General features: G+C 45.9%; 1 protein-coding gene and 1 long non-coding RNA gene across 8 annotated transcripts in view; one reads left to right on the forward strand and one right to left on the reverse strand.

The window, feature by feature from the left end:
* The window catches only part of KCTD15 (potassium channel tetramerization domain containing 15), a 207883-nt gene that overhangs the window by 181119 nt on the left and 9547 nt on the right, over positions 1-17217 (forward strand). For all 6 annotated transcript variants that reach the window (XM_035337183.1, XM_035337181.1, XM_035337184.1 and 3 more), the window contains one exon: positions 9904-10048. In XM_035337183.1, coding sequence (XP_035193074.1) covers positions 9904-10048 — 145 coding nt within the window. The remainder of the gene's footprint in view (positions 1-9903; positions 10049-17217) is intronic.
* Positions 5182-16148, reverse strand: LOC118172979. 2 transcript variants are annotated; one of them, XR_004753953.1, is made up of 4 exons: positions 15479-16148; positions 14270-14348; positions 13050-13124; positions 5182-5650 (listed from the first exon to the last, which is right to left on the reverse strand). It is a non-coding gene; the product is annotated as an uncharacterized LOC118172979 (long non-coding RNA). The 2 variants fall into 2 exon arrangements; XR_004753952.1 differs by lacking the exon at positions 5182-5650 and adding an exon at positions 9136-9532.

Below are 17217 nucleotides of genomic sequence, written 5' to 3' on the forward strand. Positions count from 1 at the left end.
CGGAGGCAGGCGTGTGCACCATGGGCAGATTTGAGTTCGTGCTTAACTCAGGCAGTGCCGTGCTGTAGGGTCCCTGGCAGCCCATGTCTGGTGACTTGTTCCTGCTGGTCTGGAAATAAAAGAATCACAGAAAAAAGTTTCTCAGCTTTCATATCCCTGGGCTCAAAAGTGCGAGGATATGGTTTGAGCAAATGACATACTCTTGCAGTTCATATGAGCAGTGGGTACCGAAGCGAGTGCGTTAGGTGTCACCATTTACATTTTATAAAGGTGGTTCAGACCTTAAGTGTTCGCCCTGCTGTGGACTGAAGCACACTGGTTTCATGGCACTCACACATGCAAAGGATGCAGAGGGCCAGACTTGTACCCTGGAAGGTAAATGAGTTGCATTTGAAAATTTTTCTGCCTTCACTGAGATCCAGTGGGAGTTTCTCTGTTGACTTCAATGAACAAGGAGTTAGCCCGTTTATATTAAAATAAAACTAGTACCTGCATGTTTGCCAACCTCCCAACATGCCCAGTTTTACAGGGTTGATGTTAGTGGCAGCAATGTCCAGATCTAGTCAGATTTGAAAATCTTAGTAAAAATACTGGGTTAGCTCCTACTTGAAGGTACAGTAAGTGAGACAAGAAGGAAGAGGTCTGACATTTGCTGCAACCCTTTTTTCATCCTGTCCTTTACAGTACCATGATTTAGGGGAAGGGATGTTTAAAGGAATAGCAAGAAAAGGCTTGTATAGGCAGGAATGTTTTATTTGAATTGTGCATCTTCTCAGGTATTAACTTAATTCTGTTGAGTGCCCACAACTCCCACAGAGCTTGAACTGAAATGCAGTTCTTGCAGGATTGGGACCTTGGGGAAACTAGAGAGCATTAGAATGGTTGTTTGGGAGTTTGTTTGAAATTAAAGAATTTTTGTTCCTGCATTGGTTTTCATGGATAAAATTAATGTAAGTTCTCTACTAAGAAACCATGAAAGGCCAAGAACTCTCACAGGGTTCAAATAAGAGCAGCAGCAAAAGTTGTACAATACACACAGGTTATATGTAGCAATAAAAACTTGTATTAATATTTTTAATCTTCACTAACAATTTAGTTAAAAGTTGAGTTAGAATGAATTGGAAGACAGAAGAGGAAAAGGAACCAGAACTTCATACTGGAAAAAGTGAGAGTACTAGAAATCAAGCTAACATGCTTAACTTAGCTAACGTGCTTGTTTGATTTCAGATGCAAGTCCACAATTTAAAATGAAATGAATTCCCAGATACAGAGGTATTACCTACAGTGTATGAGCTCCTGTGCAGTTATCTGAACTTTGGCACATTTTATTGAAAGAAAACTATTTCGCTCTTACCTGTAACAAGTTTTGTGTTTGAAGGTTCGTATTATAGTGTAATATGATTTGGTGCTTCTGTTAAAATTGTACAAGTCAGCCAGACTCTGCCCTTCACACTCTCCCAAGTCATTGTTAGGACCAGGGGTGGCAGAACAGGCCCGTCTTGAAGTGCAGTAATTGCAGCTGCGCTGCCTGCGTCGGGCTGCTCGGCAGTTACCATCGGCCCCAGCCCCGGCCTCTCACCCAGTGATGGCACCACTGTTGCTGCTTTGGCTTTGGTGGCACCAACACGATGCACATACCTGAATTAGTGGTGTCTGCCCAAGTCCCATGGAGCTTTATGCCAAGGATTCAGGGGGCAATGTGGACAGGCTGAGCTCCAGTCGCCGCAGGGACCTTGTCCAGCCCACGCTTTGGCTGGCGTAGCTGACCCCAGCCCGGCAGCCCCTCGGGCGCTGGGAAGCCAGCACATTGCCTTCTGGCCTGGGTATGACTAACAGACTAATGCCTGGCAGAGGTTTTGGGGAACAAATGCAAATGGTACGTTTAATGGAAGGCTGGTTTTCACCTTCTGTGTTACAAAAGATTAACAGGACCAGAGGAACCGTGTCAGTGGCACGCAGGGAAGTTTTACGGAAAAATGCAAATTGTACCTGTATTTGAAAGTTACATTTTTTCTTGTTAAGCACAGCAAATGCATTTCATGACTGATGACTGAAATGAATGTGGCAGAATTATGATGTGTAGGTAGGATGAGTGCCGTTTTGTCTGTATGTGTCTCTACTTATCCAGCTTATAAATGTGGTTATACGCTGAACGGAATGAAAGAATTCGTAATACAGCAATTAACATACTAGAAACTGTTTGTTTAGTGAAGTCTTTTTATAGCTGTTAAAATAACACACTAAAATATACAAACGCTAGTTTAATAAGGCAAAATAAAATCATTAGCCTGACTTAGGGCTGGATTCTGCCACCATTACTCATGGCTAAGCAGTGCTTTACTCATGAACTGTTTACTCTACAGGAGACGGGTGGCAGAACCGGGCCCTCGGGGAACAAATATGCTGCTGATAAATTTGGGATGAGCGGCCGGTGCTGGTGAGCCTAATTCCAGCCTCCCAACAAGGTGAAGGGCTTAGGGTTAATACCATTGTAAACCTGGTGGAAATGAAAAGCATGGAAATGAAAGCCCATTGGAGCCCAAATTTCCTCAGCTGATGGTCTGTTCCCTATAATTGTGTGACTACTCCCTCCTCTTCCTCCTTCTCCCTGAGGACCTGACAGGATGCTCAACCCTGCTGATGCACGACCCAGCTCTTGAAGACAAGAGAGTTCCTTAACACAGGAAAAGAGGCTGGCCTCTGAACCAGAATTAGTGTTTCTCATTTCTGTCTTAACTGCTGATTTATATATTAGGCAGTAGCGCCTACAAATTTAACAAAAATTGAATTTATCAAAATCTAAATATATATCTATATATATATTTCCATGAGGTTATATATCAAATAGTCAGCTGCAAAAGTGTCTTAAATGTGGAGATAGATTGTTAGCAACAAACAGAAGTGAAAGACCCACAAGATCTCAACCTTATTACCATGGATACTTTGCGGCATTTCAAAAATAACAGGCAATTTATACTTCAGTAGCTGTTATTACCTGTTGCTTCTGTGGACTTGAATTGATGGTAACAGAGAACTGAAAATATAATTGTCCTTACCTTTGTTTTAACTACAAGATCTACTACATGCTAATTTTTAATGATAGTGTAACAAAAAGTCTTCCAGAACTTTGTAAGAATGATTCTGGGTGGTAGATGATAATGTCCTTTCTGGATTATTGACTTTTAAAAATGCATGTTGATACTAGCTCTGATCTTTGTAAAGACAGATATCCAAGCCTGAATTTTCACTCAAGCAAAATATGAAGTATTAAATCTAGGTAACAGATCCTGCAGTTCCTTCAGGTGCTTAATAGTTAATGAGTGTAATATCCTTCAGAAGCACTGCAAAGTGAGCACATGGCTCAGAAAACTCCTATGGCATTCCAGGGCTAACGTTAGAAAGCAGGCACAAAAGGTTACAGCAATTAGCGATGGATAAGCCTGTTACCTTGTGACCTCATTCATCCCTGTGCTAAGACAGACGGTGCTACTAGATACACTGGTGGTGTTGAAAATTGAGAGTTTTGGGGAGTTACAGGCTTTTAGTGTTTCCATTTGTTTCTCACAGATCAGTTTTGTACTTGTGTATCTGTGGTCGTTGGCTTGTGCCATGGGGATTGAAGGGTCCAGAGCTGATCAGTGCGTGTACGGGGCTGGGCAGCGCCTGCAGGGTGCTGGTGGCTGATGCTGCCCTGGCGAAACATGGGTGCTCTCCCTGGGCTTGAAGCCCGGGACATGAAACCTGTGCCTGGCCTGGGCTTCCATGTGCTGGATCTCCCCTGCCCTTGGGGGCACCCCTCTGTGTCTGTAGGCACAGAGACTGGTCCCAGAGCACGTGTGGCTGCATGATGTTCTTAGTTTGCAGAGCAGCAGCTTATGTCCCCAATTTAAGACTCAGACTCTTCCCTGACACACACTTTTTCCTGTCACTATGCAAATAAAAGATTTGAAAGATGCTTAAATCAAAATTCTGCCTGGCTTGAACACCCTCTGAGCCAAGTGAGTGATCTGAGGTGGTCAAGATGTTATCTTTGATTATAATAGAAACTGTTTCAGAGCAGTAACAGCGAAGCCCAGGCGGTGTTTCTGCAGCATAACGTGGCCAGGTTGTGTGCAGATACCCTGCTTCAGACAGTGCCTCTCCTTAGCGTTATTTTCCCGTAATCAGAAAGGGCTTAAATCAGTGGTTGGGCAGCAGGTTGTGAAAGCGTGGTATGGAGCTGAAGTTTTAAACTGAGGCAGATCAGAAAAAACTTCTGCAGGCAGATGCAACCTTTAGCCACGTGCCTGGCTGTGCTGGGCACGGGGCAGCATGTGTCCTGGCAGACAGTTTTAGTGTCCTCCCTCCTAGCGACCATCGTGGCAGAAGGCCCAAGACACCCCTTTGGTGCTTGGCCAGGCTGTCCCTGTCTCTCCTGCGGCCACCCCTGGCTGCTGCTGGGACAGGCTGCGTCCCTTGGGAAAGTGGCCGTGGGCGCTCTCTCCATTATGCTTTGCTCTGCTGGGAGCTTGTGCACAAACCCTTGACTGAGTCTGACACAACTCGGTTTTACAGTAAAAATAATGGGAAACGTGAAAAATGCAGCTGTAAAGATCCCCACCAGCCCCAGGCAGTGCTGGTGTGGGTGGCACTGAGCAGTCTCAGGCCAGGGCCCTGCCTCCTGGCACCAGCCCCACATCGCACGGGGCTCCTCCACCCTGCATGCTTTTGGCTTTCCTTTCCCAGAAGCTGCTGTCCTGTGGCAGGGCAACAACTGTGTAACTGCCCAGGTAGCTGTATCAGATGCAGCGTGATACGCTCCAATCTCTTGAGCACCTCTGCTCCAGTTCACAGCATGTTTTTTCTCCTCAAAGCAGCTAACAGTATCTACTGTACCCACCTTGAACAAATATTTAAGAGAAGCAGCCCTTTCTGCTCCGCAGCTGTGGTGGGACTCTTCTCACACACCTGGAACACTGCTAGCATCTCCCGTGGAGCGGTTTCAAGTTGTGCTCAAAGGTTCGGCCCCTTGGTCTGTCCCAGCCCTAAACAACTCTCTTCCTCCTCTCTGTTGCACTTCCCACAGCTACCGCCTCCTCCTCCAGCTCCACAGCGGCCAGCGGCCGTGCACGGCCAGCAGACTGTGCATAGAGCAGAGGAGCTGCAGAGCTCCTGTCAGCCTGCTCTGCGTTGGTGTGGAGCAGCAGGGATGGAGAAGGGAACCGAGCACAGCACAGAGCCATGTGCTGGAGGAGCTCACCGACAGGCCTTTCGCTTTTTCCTCCCATAATTTTCCTCCCATGAAATTAGAAGAGAGCCACATTTAATGACAGTTCTCTAAAATGCACGCTCCCTGCTGAATTGACATTGGGCAGAAAAAGTGTCTACAGAATCAATTTTTAATAAATGCAAACAACTGAATTATGAATGACAAAAATATCACTGAATGGTTAAATATTAATCATGTAATTACTTAAATTAATACTTTTAGTGCAATGTTGTGATAAAGGGTTTCACTCACGCGGCGTTGCTGCGCTGGCTGGCAGGAGCATGGGCCGGATGGTGGGGACCACAGCAGGGTGCGGGAGTGGAGGCTCTGCGGGCGCTTGGCACAGCGACGCAGCTGATTTTCCTCCAAGCCCAACTGTACTTGGTGCTCCTCTCAAGGCCCCTGGAACCAGATTTAGTAAGAAAGAACTTCAGTTTTCTGTTCAAAAAGGGAACTACCAAGAAAACAGCTAAACTGGACCAGGAAGAGAAAGCAGTACCCCCCAAAAACCCCTCACCTCTCCCAAAGTGCTCCTGAACCTCCCGGCACGTGATGTGCTTTGTGTGGCTCCACTGCTGCTGCTCGGCGAGAATCTTGGGAAGACAGAGTGCTCTGGAGAGCAAAAAGCCCTGACTGCTCCAAGATGGAGCTGGATAGGTCTCTGGATGAGATCACGTGTGGTGAGGTCTGCAGCAGGGCTGGATTCACTGCCCTGTGTGCAGCTTCCCATCCTGTGCTCACCTTTTGACAAGCGCTGCAGGGAGCCTGGAGCTTGCGTGGTCCCCAGATGGAAAATGGTAGCAAGCACTATAGGGGTCTGTGGGTAGCAGCGGCTGTCTGTAGATGCTTAAACGCAGCACACAGTTTCCTTCCCTGTCCAAGGAGCTCAGAAAAGAATTTACTGGCGCTCTTGTCCTTGTGGGTTGGCTGGCTGTGCTGTTTGTTTTTAATCTAATAAAAGGAGATCTTAATATCATAGTGAAATCGGTATAAAGCTAGAAACTTGCCCCCTGGCATTTTGGCTAAACATTATTGAAAAATGAAAAAAAAGCCTTCAGCAGAAACAACAGAAGCACAAAGAAATTGCAGAAATAGCATCAACAGGTTGTGTTCTAGGTGTTGGGAAGAGGGTTGAAGAGCAGCCGGCTGGGCTGGAGGAACCAGGAGACCCGTTGGGCGGGAGGCCAGGCGCCAGCCCCCTCCTGGCCCGGCTCCACAGGGGTGTGCAGTCATGGTGGCTGGGATCTGGAGCCCTGCAAGGGTCTGGGCAGGCAGCACGCATGGGGCAGTGGCCAGGAGCGGTTCAGGAGGAGAAAGGCATGGCTGGGAAGAGCCTTGCACGGGGAGGACAGCGTGTGGAGCACAGTGAGATGTGGCCAGGAAGGCGGAGGCAGTGGGAAAGCAAGCTTTGTGACTGCTTTGATTGAGCCTGGCTTGGTCTGCTCTCTGGAAATTAAATCTGGGGGAAAAAAATAAAAGCATTTTTAAATGAAGTGAATTGTCTTCTTCCAAAAGGTGGGAATACTGCAGAAGCAGTCACTGCTGAGACTCATCCATCTCTGTAGGATCTAAGTGCAGCTCTTTTTGCCTGGTCTTTGTTTTCCTCTGCCTTCCACTGCTTTACAGACAGCCCTGGAAGCACCACTCCCACATGCCATAAGCAAGCAGCAATTCCTGGAAAATGCCATTACCCGCTTTGTCTGCCAGTACTGGGCACCACAACTGCTCACAAAAGCAACCATTTTGGGGTGACCATTTGCCCAGTCGGAGAGCTGCAGCCGCTCCCCACAACTCAGGAACTCGCAGCATGAGCTGGAGGGAGCCTGAGCCCTCCTGCCAGCCTGGCACCTCATGTCTGTTGGAACATCAAGTTTGCGCGGTGCAAAGCCTTTCCTGTCCCCTTGCACTTGCTGATGTCCCGACAGCCTGCACACGTCTCTTCCAAACTTCTCTGCACGTGGCATTGTCTGCTACGCAGCCTGAGACCCATCCGCTGAGCGCAGGTCACTGTGCCTCCATGGCTTCACACATCCCAGGTACGGCCAACACACAAAAATTTCCTCAAAGCTATCACTTGGGTTCACTTTGTGCTCTCACAGCATTGCATTTTCTGATAGACTTACTGCAGGTACAGTTTGTATTGGTGAGGAGGGAGAAGCAGGAGCACTTTCTGCATGCAGCATTACAACATTGCTGCAGTGAAGCTTGTTCTTGGAACATAGCGGCCCCCTAAAATGTCAAATAAATCCTTAAACTATTCATCACTCTGTTTTTGGGGTGGCAGTTAAGTCTTTCAACACTCTGCAAGTTTCTTTCCCCAGCAGTAATTTTGCTGGTGAAGAAATACAGCTCAGGGCACTCCACAAAGGCCTCAAAATTCATGTTTTGTTTTCATTACAAAAAAAAAAAAGCTTCACTACATTAAAGAGCAGCCCATTAAAATTTTGTATCCTGTCTTCCCTGCGTCCTTTCTTTGTTGGCAAACCTTCCCTCCCTCATATGCACCAAGGAGCTGAACAGCAGCCATCGCTTTGGTTTGCAGACTTCACAGAAAAAGGGCTGTGAAAGGGAGGAGGTTTGAGCCACAGCCCAGCTTGTTTAGGGAGTAAGGAGGAAAGATGAGTTCTCAAAACTTCTGGTAGCCACACAAATACTTAATAAATGCACCTACCGTACTGAACGTTAAGTAGCTCTAGCTGCTTTCAGGCTAGCCCAGAACAGCACGCAGGCTCGTGTGCATGTCTAAGGAAACAAGTTAACTGCCTGGTTCCTGGACTAAAATGTAACACTGTACCAAGCAATATATTTAGCTGTCTCAGGCAAAAAGACCTCTAATAACAACAAAAAGGGAAATAATGAATTACTGGAGGCTCGCCGAACCTTGCGATTATATAAATTAAGTGTTGCAGTGTGAGCTAGATTGTTCTGATACAGCTGAAGAGCTAGAGGTTGAAGAAAAACAGTAAATGTATTATAATTAGGGTTTAGGTTGTTTGGTTATTCTCTTCAGTAACTCAGAGTAGCTGAATGCTAGCACAGACATGAGGGAATGAGAGCAGGCAGTGAAACCTAGAACTTGGATAAGAGGGGAAAAGGGTTTTTAGTTGAGTTCAGCGGGGAATTTCTAAGTTCAGTTTTACTCGATAGCTCCACAATTCATTTAGAAGCAAGAGGCACATGAATTAAATTTGCAACTACATAAAAAAGCTGGAAGATCAGACCAAAGTGCAGCTCTGGAGAGCGAATCTCACCTGTGCTGCAAGACCCCCCAGCCCAAAGCAAGCCGAGCTCGGGGCAGCTGAGGTGTGGCCCCTCCTGCTCATAGCCCGGGGCTCGCTGTCCCCAGCCCTGCTGGGGCCTTCTCGCACCTCTCGCCCATGCCCCCCGCTGCAGGGCTGGAAAGCAGGAGCGCAGCCAGGGCTGTGCCGCTTGCCAGCGGTGCCGGCTGTTGCCTTGGACAGGGGGTTGGTGGGCTCGTTTTCCACAGCAGGGGAAAGCCCTGCCCTGGTCGCAGCGAGGGATACTGGGGGATTGTATAGCTGAGTCTAAGGGACGATGCTCGACAGTGAAATCTGGCGGGCTGTGGAATAGTCTCACTGGGAAATGGTGGAGTCCTCACTGGCAGGGTTATTTAAGACTTGACTTTGAAACACGAGACACTCTGCAGTTGGGAACAATGCTGCACTGTCAGAGAGATGGACTCAATTACTTAATAGGTCGTTGCTGTCTGTCTCCTGTGATTTTCCTTTCAAGAACATATATTCAGCTGGGTTATTTCTCATGGGAAGACAAAGCCTTCTGAAAGAAGCCAGACATTTGGAGGGAGAGGCGGGAGGAAGTGCAGCCCAGCAAATGCCCAGCTTGCTTTCTGCAGCGTACTGTCAGGACGTGGAGAAAACTGGCATGGTGCAGCTGATGGGGTGTTTTGGTCCTGCTTACACCTACCCAGCTGGATCTCTGCTCTCACGTGTCTCACTTCCTTTTCTTTGCTCAGGAAGGGCTTGCCACATTGCTGTTTCTGCCAGACACTGATGTGCAGCCACTGGTGCTGGCTGCGGTCCCGCAGGCAGCGCTGCAGATGCTGTATAGGCTGCTGGCTGCTGGCGTGCCCAAACATGCACCACTGAGGGGGGCATCCAGCTCATGGCAGCACACTGGAATCCCCCCCTCCAACATGGAAATGCTCTGATGGCCTTTGGTCAAGATAGCAGTGCATCTGGTGCAGAAGTTCATGCCCAGGAGCCCATCTCTGAGTATCCGTCCAGTTCTTGTTCACAGTACCTGCTGAACGGGTGTATAATGTACCCGGCGAGACGTGTTCTCTCCAAAATTATCCAGCCAGCCACAGGGTGAGAACTTTGTAGGCACTTCCCTTGCTGGGGCTGAGACTCATTTGCAGCCCTGATTCAGGGCAGGATGAACTTAGTGCTAGGAGCAGCAGTCGCGGGTGGGCACTGTGTGAGCATGTGCGTGCACACACATCTAAGGCATCTGTCTTGGTGCCCTTGTTTGCATTTGTCACCAAATTAAGATACCACATTACTTTATGCACATTGAATTGATGCAGCTAGATTGGCTGGATGTTTTTAAGCCCTGAGGGTGTAATGAGATTTTGTCTCTTTTGCCCATTTCTTTTTTCTTTTCTTTTTTTTCAGAATAAGTCGTCTGTTTAATGGCACTGAGCCTATTGTCTTGGACAGTTTAAAGCAACATTATTTCATTGATCGAGATGGTGAAATTTTCAGATATATATTAAGCTTCCTAAGGACATCTAAGCTACTGCTCCCAGATGACTTTAAGGTAAGGAAAGCTACAGTCTGATACCTATTCCCCACCCCCCCATTTTGTCATTTATTTTGGAGCAGGTTGGGTTGTGTGCTTGACCTAAACATACTCAACTAAATGTTGCTGTATATTGTTAGGATTTTTAGGACTTGTGTATTACACTAGGGATGCTATTATTTAATAAATGGACCAATGGTTGTCATGGATACCATAAAAAGTTAAATGATGAAGCTTACGGCTAAATCAGTTTCTCTAAACTAATTGTATTTTCTCACATTTTTAGCTTATTTATCAGGGTATAACAACAATTAAGAAGCAACACCAGCAACTGGCACTTACCAGGATTTAATGTTCAAAATCTGAAAAAAAAATGTTTTAAATTTGATACTTAGAGGAATTAAATTGTGTAAGTCTGTTTCTTGAAAAAGAAACACCCTTAAACAAACCCATGAGGATTTCTGTTAGATACAACCAATGCACATATTTTGATTTCAACAAGTAATCTTTTACGGAATTTATGAATGTCAAAATATTCTTGGGAAATGGAATTTATTGAGGGATTTTTAAGGAGCAATATGTGCTTTCTATAAAGTCACGATGCTGGGTGCGTTGCAAATCCTGATTGTTTAAACCCTCTCATCCTTGTTTATTTGGCTTTGCGCTTAGAAAACTTGCAACATTGTCATCCTTATGTATGAAAATTAGAAGACAAAACTATCCAAACTAGATGACAAGATTCAACAAAAGAGCTAACTCCAGGATGAAATGATGAATAAATTCAAGTGCTAATGGGGATACACTCAGAGTTAGAGAATGCAGAGCCTTACTTGAAAGGAATGGTCTCGCGCTGGGTAGTAAGGTTTTATTTCTCATGTTGGACTGGGTAGACAAGGTAATTTGGCCAGGCCTTACTGAGTCATTCCAAATTTATGGTTGCTGTGGGGTTTTAGCTCTGGAGTACAGCTGATCCTCTTGCTGCAGACCAGCCCCCAGCCATTTTTGCCTGAATCACGAGTACAGTTGGATTTGACACCGGCATCTCAGCATTTAAAAGTCAATGTAGAGCAGACGCGCTGTGCAGTGGGAGCACACATCTTGTGCCGAGACAGGGGAGAAGTTTTGGCATTCACAGGTGGTTTTGAAGCCCCAGCCCAAAAGGGCTGTCTTGGGCACTGGTCTCTTGGGAGCACATGGGGTGCTGTGACACAGGGCGAGAGGCAGAGCACACAGGGGTGGATGTGAGAAAAGAGAAACAAGAACAAACGCGCAGGTAGGAGTGAAGCTAAAGACCTGTGCGTTGCAAGATGGAACAAGTAGAGAGGGTGGATGGAGAAATGGTACAGATGAAATGCCAGAGAGATACTTTAGCAGCAGTGTTTGGGACAATCTGGTGGCACAAGAAGGATTGAGAAGAGAGTGTAGAAGAGATGTAGTTTGTGCTGATCATGGCCTTGACTGGCACCCATGGGGACATTTCAGAGGTGCTGTAAAACGAAACCAGCAGGATTCAGTAAGAGCCTCAAGGTGAGAGCATCAGTGGATGCCAAGGACTTGTCTGCACAGCAAGTCGCTGGCAGGGCTGGGAGAGACCTGGGAGAGCCGGCGCTGTGCCCATACTCAGTCCGTTGTTCCAGACCATATCTTTGCATAGGGTTAACTGTATTTTACTTGGTTCCTCCCTGAGAGCTTTAGAGCAAACCTCAGGCTAAGGAGGGCTCAAGAACAAAGCAAAGTATTGCTAGGTAGGGAGTAACTAAATAAAAATGCATAGAAGAATGCACTGCAAAGCTGTATTAAAACTGCATTGTAAACGGATTTGACTTCACAGAAATCGTGTAATTTTACCAGCATGATTAAAGTGACAGAAGACAATAATCAAAGGCAGCAAATGGAATCACTTGGTGTTTCTAAATGCAAAACTATTTAAGGTATAAAACCTGACAGGTTTTCCAGTGAGACTTGCATTAAATGTTCTTTATGTCAAACAAAGCATTATCAAGTGTTTTGAATATTTATTAGTTTTTACCCCTTAATTTAATCAAGCAATTTATTAGCCTCAAGGTTTAGCCAAGTTGCTTTTCAACTTGAATTGCTGCTCAGATGGTTATTTTGGAAAGTTTGGAATGTTAGTAGCACACCAGCCTTACTACGTTTGCTATTTAAGTGTTGTTTTCAGACTAAGTTAACACTGAAATGCAGAGAAAGTAGAGTATGTGTTCCTAGGCTAGTGATTCTCTATTATCAAGTCTGACTGGTGTGTTTACAGTGAATATTAATTACACTTCCAACTACTAATAAGCCAGAACTTGATACTGTTCAGTATCTGACAGGTCTCCCTGCTGAAAGCAACATTCTAGTAGTTCATATAATTTTTGTGGGCTTGGGGGATTCTAAGCCACATTAAGTATGCTGAGAAATTACTGTGAGGTGTTGGCTTGGTTCTCCTTTGCAGCCAGCCTGTGCCGAGCAAGGCGATGGTGAGCGGTCAGGAGCTGCCTACAACTCCCTCCTCCCACATGGGGTCAGCCCCAGGCAGGGGCCATGCCACGCTGGGTGACAAATGTCCTCATGCAAAGCGTGGAGCCAGCACCCTGGGTCTGCCGTGCTGCAGGGTTAGGGCATCTCTGGCAGAGGAGCTGACTCTCCTGTGCAGCCCAAATACTTGCCTTGATTCCTCCCATCAGAGGTATTTACCCAAGACATTTATGACCAGCATCTGTCCCCTTTACTGGCAAAATACCTTCATGCAAAACCAGGACCATGCTGCCCATTGTACCTACTTACTGGAGACTTGCTCTCTTCTTAGAGATCTTCCAACAAAAATAGATGTAGGCAATGTGTATATCATTATTTGATCTTAAGAAGGGGGAGAGCACAAACGCAGAGAACATTTGAGTTTCACATGGGTTATAGAGGTCACCTGTAGGACCAGGACCACAAGGCTGGCACTCTGTTTTAATAATACAGTTTTAAAATTAGCACGCCTATGTCTAGCTTTAAGTGCTCTCAGACTGACCTTAGCAAACAGCACGGTTGTCATAGTAGAAGTGAGCAACTTGCTCTCATATTCAGAAGGCAGATCATCTCAGCACTAAAATATAAAAGAAATGTTGAGTCAGGATGACAGTTTCATGTAAACAAAGAATAACAAGTGAAAAATGAGTAGAAGGAGCTATTTCAGCCTGCTCAGGAGTCAACATGAGGTACAGAAGTAAAGAATCTCTTTAACATCAGGTTCATGCAAGACATGGTTTTGCAGTTTCTGCTGGCTGTCCCTGCTTGTAATTAGTAAATCTTTACTGACACACTGGCATTGATGTCAAAATAGCACAACTTGCCTTGAAATCACACTTCCTGTCTCTTCCCCAGGAAGATGTGACCCTTATCAGAGGTGACTGCTGAATTTACCCAACATGAAATCCCCCAGAAAAAAAAAAACTTTTCTACCAAATCATGCACAGAAAATGATTTTGTGTAAGCCAAAAAGCTGCATGTTTGAATAATCTGTTTATCTTTCTCCTGAGGTCTAAATGCTGTCCAGAGTTTGAGGATGGAGAAAGGCTGTGTGCATCGTGTCTGGCTATAAGCTCCCTTTTCCAGGTGACTGGACAGAACTCCCCCACTAATTCCTACCACAGCCACAAGAAGCTGAAGGGTCATGGTGCTGCTGAGGGCTCACAATAGCCACACTGCAGCTAGCAGAGACTTGGGGATGAGAGACCTTATCCTGCAGGATGAGGAGTTCCTGGATACCATACAAAATCTGTTCTGGGATGCTGCCAGCTGCATGGCAAAACTGTGCTAATGACGGGTACTGTCCAGAGGTGCTGGAGCCTCTGTGAGAGAAAGAGAGAGGATGTATGCATCCATCATCATACGCCTGCGACAGAAGCTGTACCAGGCTGCTCTGAGGCTGAGTTTCAACAAAACAGCGTGCACTTTGCCACTGTCCTAAGCAGTTAACACCCTGTAGCTACTCCTGTTCCTGTTTCAGTGAAATGTGCCTTTTTTGGATAGGTCTAAGAAGATTCGTGTCTGCATCTGCCTTCGGTAACTTATCCAAATGAGCAGCATGGATTTTTTTTTTTTCTTGCAGCTCCTGTGGCACCTCTTTGGCAGGGGTGCCTTGTGGTTAAATTCTTGTACTTGATATTTTGTGTTAAACATTTGCAAGTCATCTGGGTATGATTTTTTAAAAATCTGTGGTGCAAGGGTGGAAATACATGTCAGTGTTACCTGAGCATCCTGAGCATGTTGTATGGGCAGTCCGTCACTTCTGGTCCAGCTGCACAGTTCTCTGAATGGCTTATAAAACCTGCATGAGAAGATAGTGTATTAATAAGCGTGTTGAGCCCATTATTCTGCCCAAGCATGAGCTTTTAGAGAATTTGACCCCACACTTTGAGCCACTCATATTTTCTTTCCTGGTTTTGCAAATATATTGTCAATTTCCTTAGTAGTGCTCGAGCTGCTCAGTGCAGAAATGTCAGATTTCCAGTTACAGGAACCAGAAGGGTACCTGGATCACTCCGGGGACAGATGGGGAAGAGCTGTTTCATTTGAAAACTGGTCACCGTCTTACCACAAAACAATACCAGAATTTGTCTTGCTTATTTTAGGACAAACGATGATTAGCAGGAGTTACTAAAGAGTTTTGTTTCATGTAGTGGGCTATTAGATAGCTGTGGGGGAAGAGGGGATGGTGTAATCCTGATTGTGTTTCTTTATGGCATTATTGTTATGGCTGGGGGATGCTGGACCGTTGAACTCCCGTGATTTGGGATCCCACAACCTAGCCCAAAGCCCAGTGAAGTCAGTCAAAAAGACTCATGAATGTAGTGGGCTTTGCCCAAGGAGTGCCATTCCTCCGTTTGCTTTCAGAAATGAAGGACTGTTTTTTCATATGGCTGTACCACCTCTTCTAAGCTTAACTGTTGAGTTTTGTTAACAGACATTCATTGCTCCTACAAATAATGTTATTTTATAGTGACCATGAACAAAAATATTTCAGAACTAGATTCTCAGGATCTACTGAAACAGTTCCATTGACTTGTGAGCACTGCATGCTCCTGCTCACCTCTACGTTACATTTTTCTTTAGCATTGCGTGCTTTCCTTTGCTCTACGTGGGACCAGCAGATTCACAGTAAACATCTGACAGGTCCCTTGCAAACACCTCTGCAACAAAGCGCTGTATGGGGGACTCTGTTGTTTCCATGTCCTGCATGAAGAATTCAAAAAGTCTGGGGCAGAGGTCATTTTTTTGTTCAAATTTCAGCCACTGATCCCATGTCCAGTGAGCAGGGAGCTGCACAGGTGGAGAGAAGAAAGCAGTAATGGTTCAGCAGAGGATGCTGATCTGGGGGGTGGAGGGGCAAAATTACCTTCCTCCAACTCCTGGGCTGGTATTACAGGGGATGAGACTTTGGGGCTGGCACTCTCTTACCTGACACCAGGTGATGCAGTCAGTATCCACACCTCTTTGGCTGGCTAGGTCCTAGCTCCAGTTTGTGTGCAGCATGCTTCCTGTATGATTTCTTCTTTAATCTTCCTGTTGTTTTTCATCTTCTGGCTCCTTCTCTTGGGTGTGTTTGTTGCCCTCATTTTTTCACACTTGCTCTTATCACCCCAGTGCCTTCTCCAGTCCTTTTTTCTCCGCTACTGATTTATGTATTGTCCCAGCCCTAACAGACATCAAAGAGATGTAAAGGATGTCCCTTTCGTAACGTGATAACCTTGCTAGTGTCATTGTTAATATTCGTATGTCTCCAGGCTCTAGGCAGCCCTGGGGTGAACGAGCACCGCTCCACTACTGGCACGGGGTCTGTGGTGCCAAATTTGAACACAACTAACTGCTTTGGTTCAATGATAATATCCTGCAGCAGCAGATTTTACAGGTTAATTCCATGCCGCTATGAAAAGTTGCACCTCTTTGTGCTATATATTCAATGGCTTTTGATTCTCTTCCTTGAGTTCTGGAGAAGTGCTACAGTTAGTTTATACGTAATTTTGATGCCCATTTCCTGATAACTTAGTCATTCCCTTCTTCCCAGCCTAAGCGATTCCAGTAATTTCACTCATGGATTTTCATTTCCTTCTCATGCTGTGGTAGAGAACTGGCCTTTATGCCCAGGTGTAAACCCACAGCATGCTCCCAAAAGTCGCACAGTGTACAAACCGCGCCGTATTTCCATCTGTGAGGGGGCAGAAGAGCCAAAGGAAGCAAACAGCAGGTCTTCACAGAGGAGCTGGTGCTGTGCCTCTGCTGCTCCTCTTCCCTTCAGGAAGCTGAAGGAGGCAGCAGGGCTGGTGTAAGCAAACCAGCCCTGTGTGCTTCCCCTTCTCGTTCTTCTCTGGCTTGGTCTGATGGTGCTGCTGTGGCTGCTTCGGGTCTGGGGGGCTGCTGCCACCCTGCTCCTTGGTGTGCACTCGTGCATTTAAGCTGAGGTGAGAAGATCTGTTGGAAATCCGGTGAAAAGTTATGAAGGAGCACGTGCAGGAGAGATCTCAGTCAATTAACTGGGAATTGGATCAAATTGGGAATTTGAATTGCCCAAGGGCCCAAGTTAGGTTATGGACAACTGGCTGGAAAGAACACTTTCTTTCAAGTTGTTGGAGTACACAGCTGAGCTCCCAGCCACTGGGATGGTCACTACATCAGTAAAATTTACTGAGCTCCAAAGTGTGTTTTAAATACATGAATAATCATGTAGGGAGCAGCTGAGCTTCTGCAGCTGAATTTCAAATGTGACAAAGACAGGTGAGAAGTGAGAACTGACATCTCCGTCTTGTAACACGTAGGTGAGGGATGACAGCACAGCCCATGAAATTCTGTTGTAAGATCAGAAGTGAGTATCTGAGGCCAAGTGAAGATTAGGGCTCAGGACATCTCTTACATCAGCAGGCTTAGCTTATTGCAACCAGTTATTTTGATTTCTTAATCCAAAAGTAAAGCCTTCTGGCACTGAGCTTGTGGGATAATAAATGAAAGAATAATTCAGTGCAATGGGAACTTCACGGTCAGCTTGAATAAATTCAACAGTAACACACTGTGGTTTTCTGTGTAGGTGTTAGACAAAGACAAAGTATACGGATACCTGTTGCCTTTGCACTCTTGCTGACAATACATAAGCCTAAGTAGGTCAAACAGGAACAATACTCATTTTTAAAAGAGAACTATAAGCA

The sequence above is a fragment of the Oxyura jamaicensis genome, chromosome 11 (assembly GCF_011077185.1).
Source record: "Oxyura jamaicensis isolate SHBP4307 breed ruddy duck chromosome 11, BPBGC_Ojam_1.0, whole genome shotgun sequence".
Taxonomy (NCBI): Eukaryota; Metazoa; Chordata; class Aves; order Anseriformes; family Anatidae; genus Oxyura; species Oxyura jamaicensis.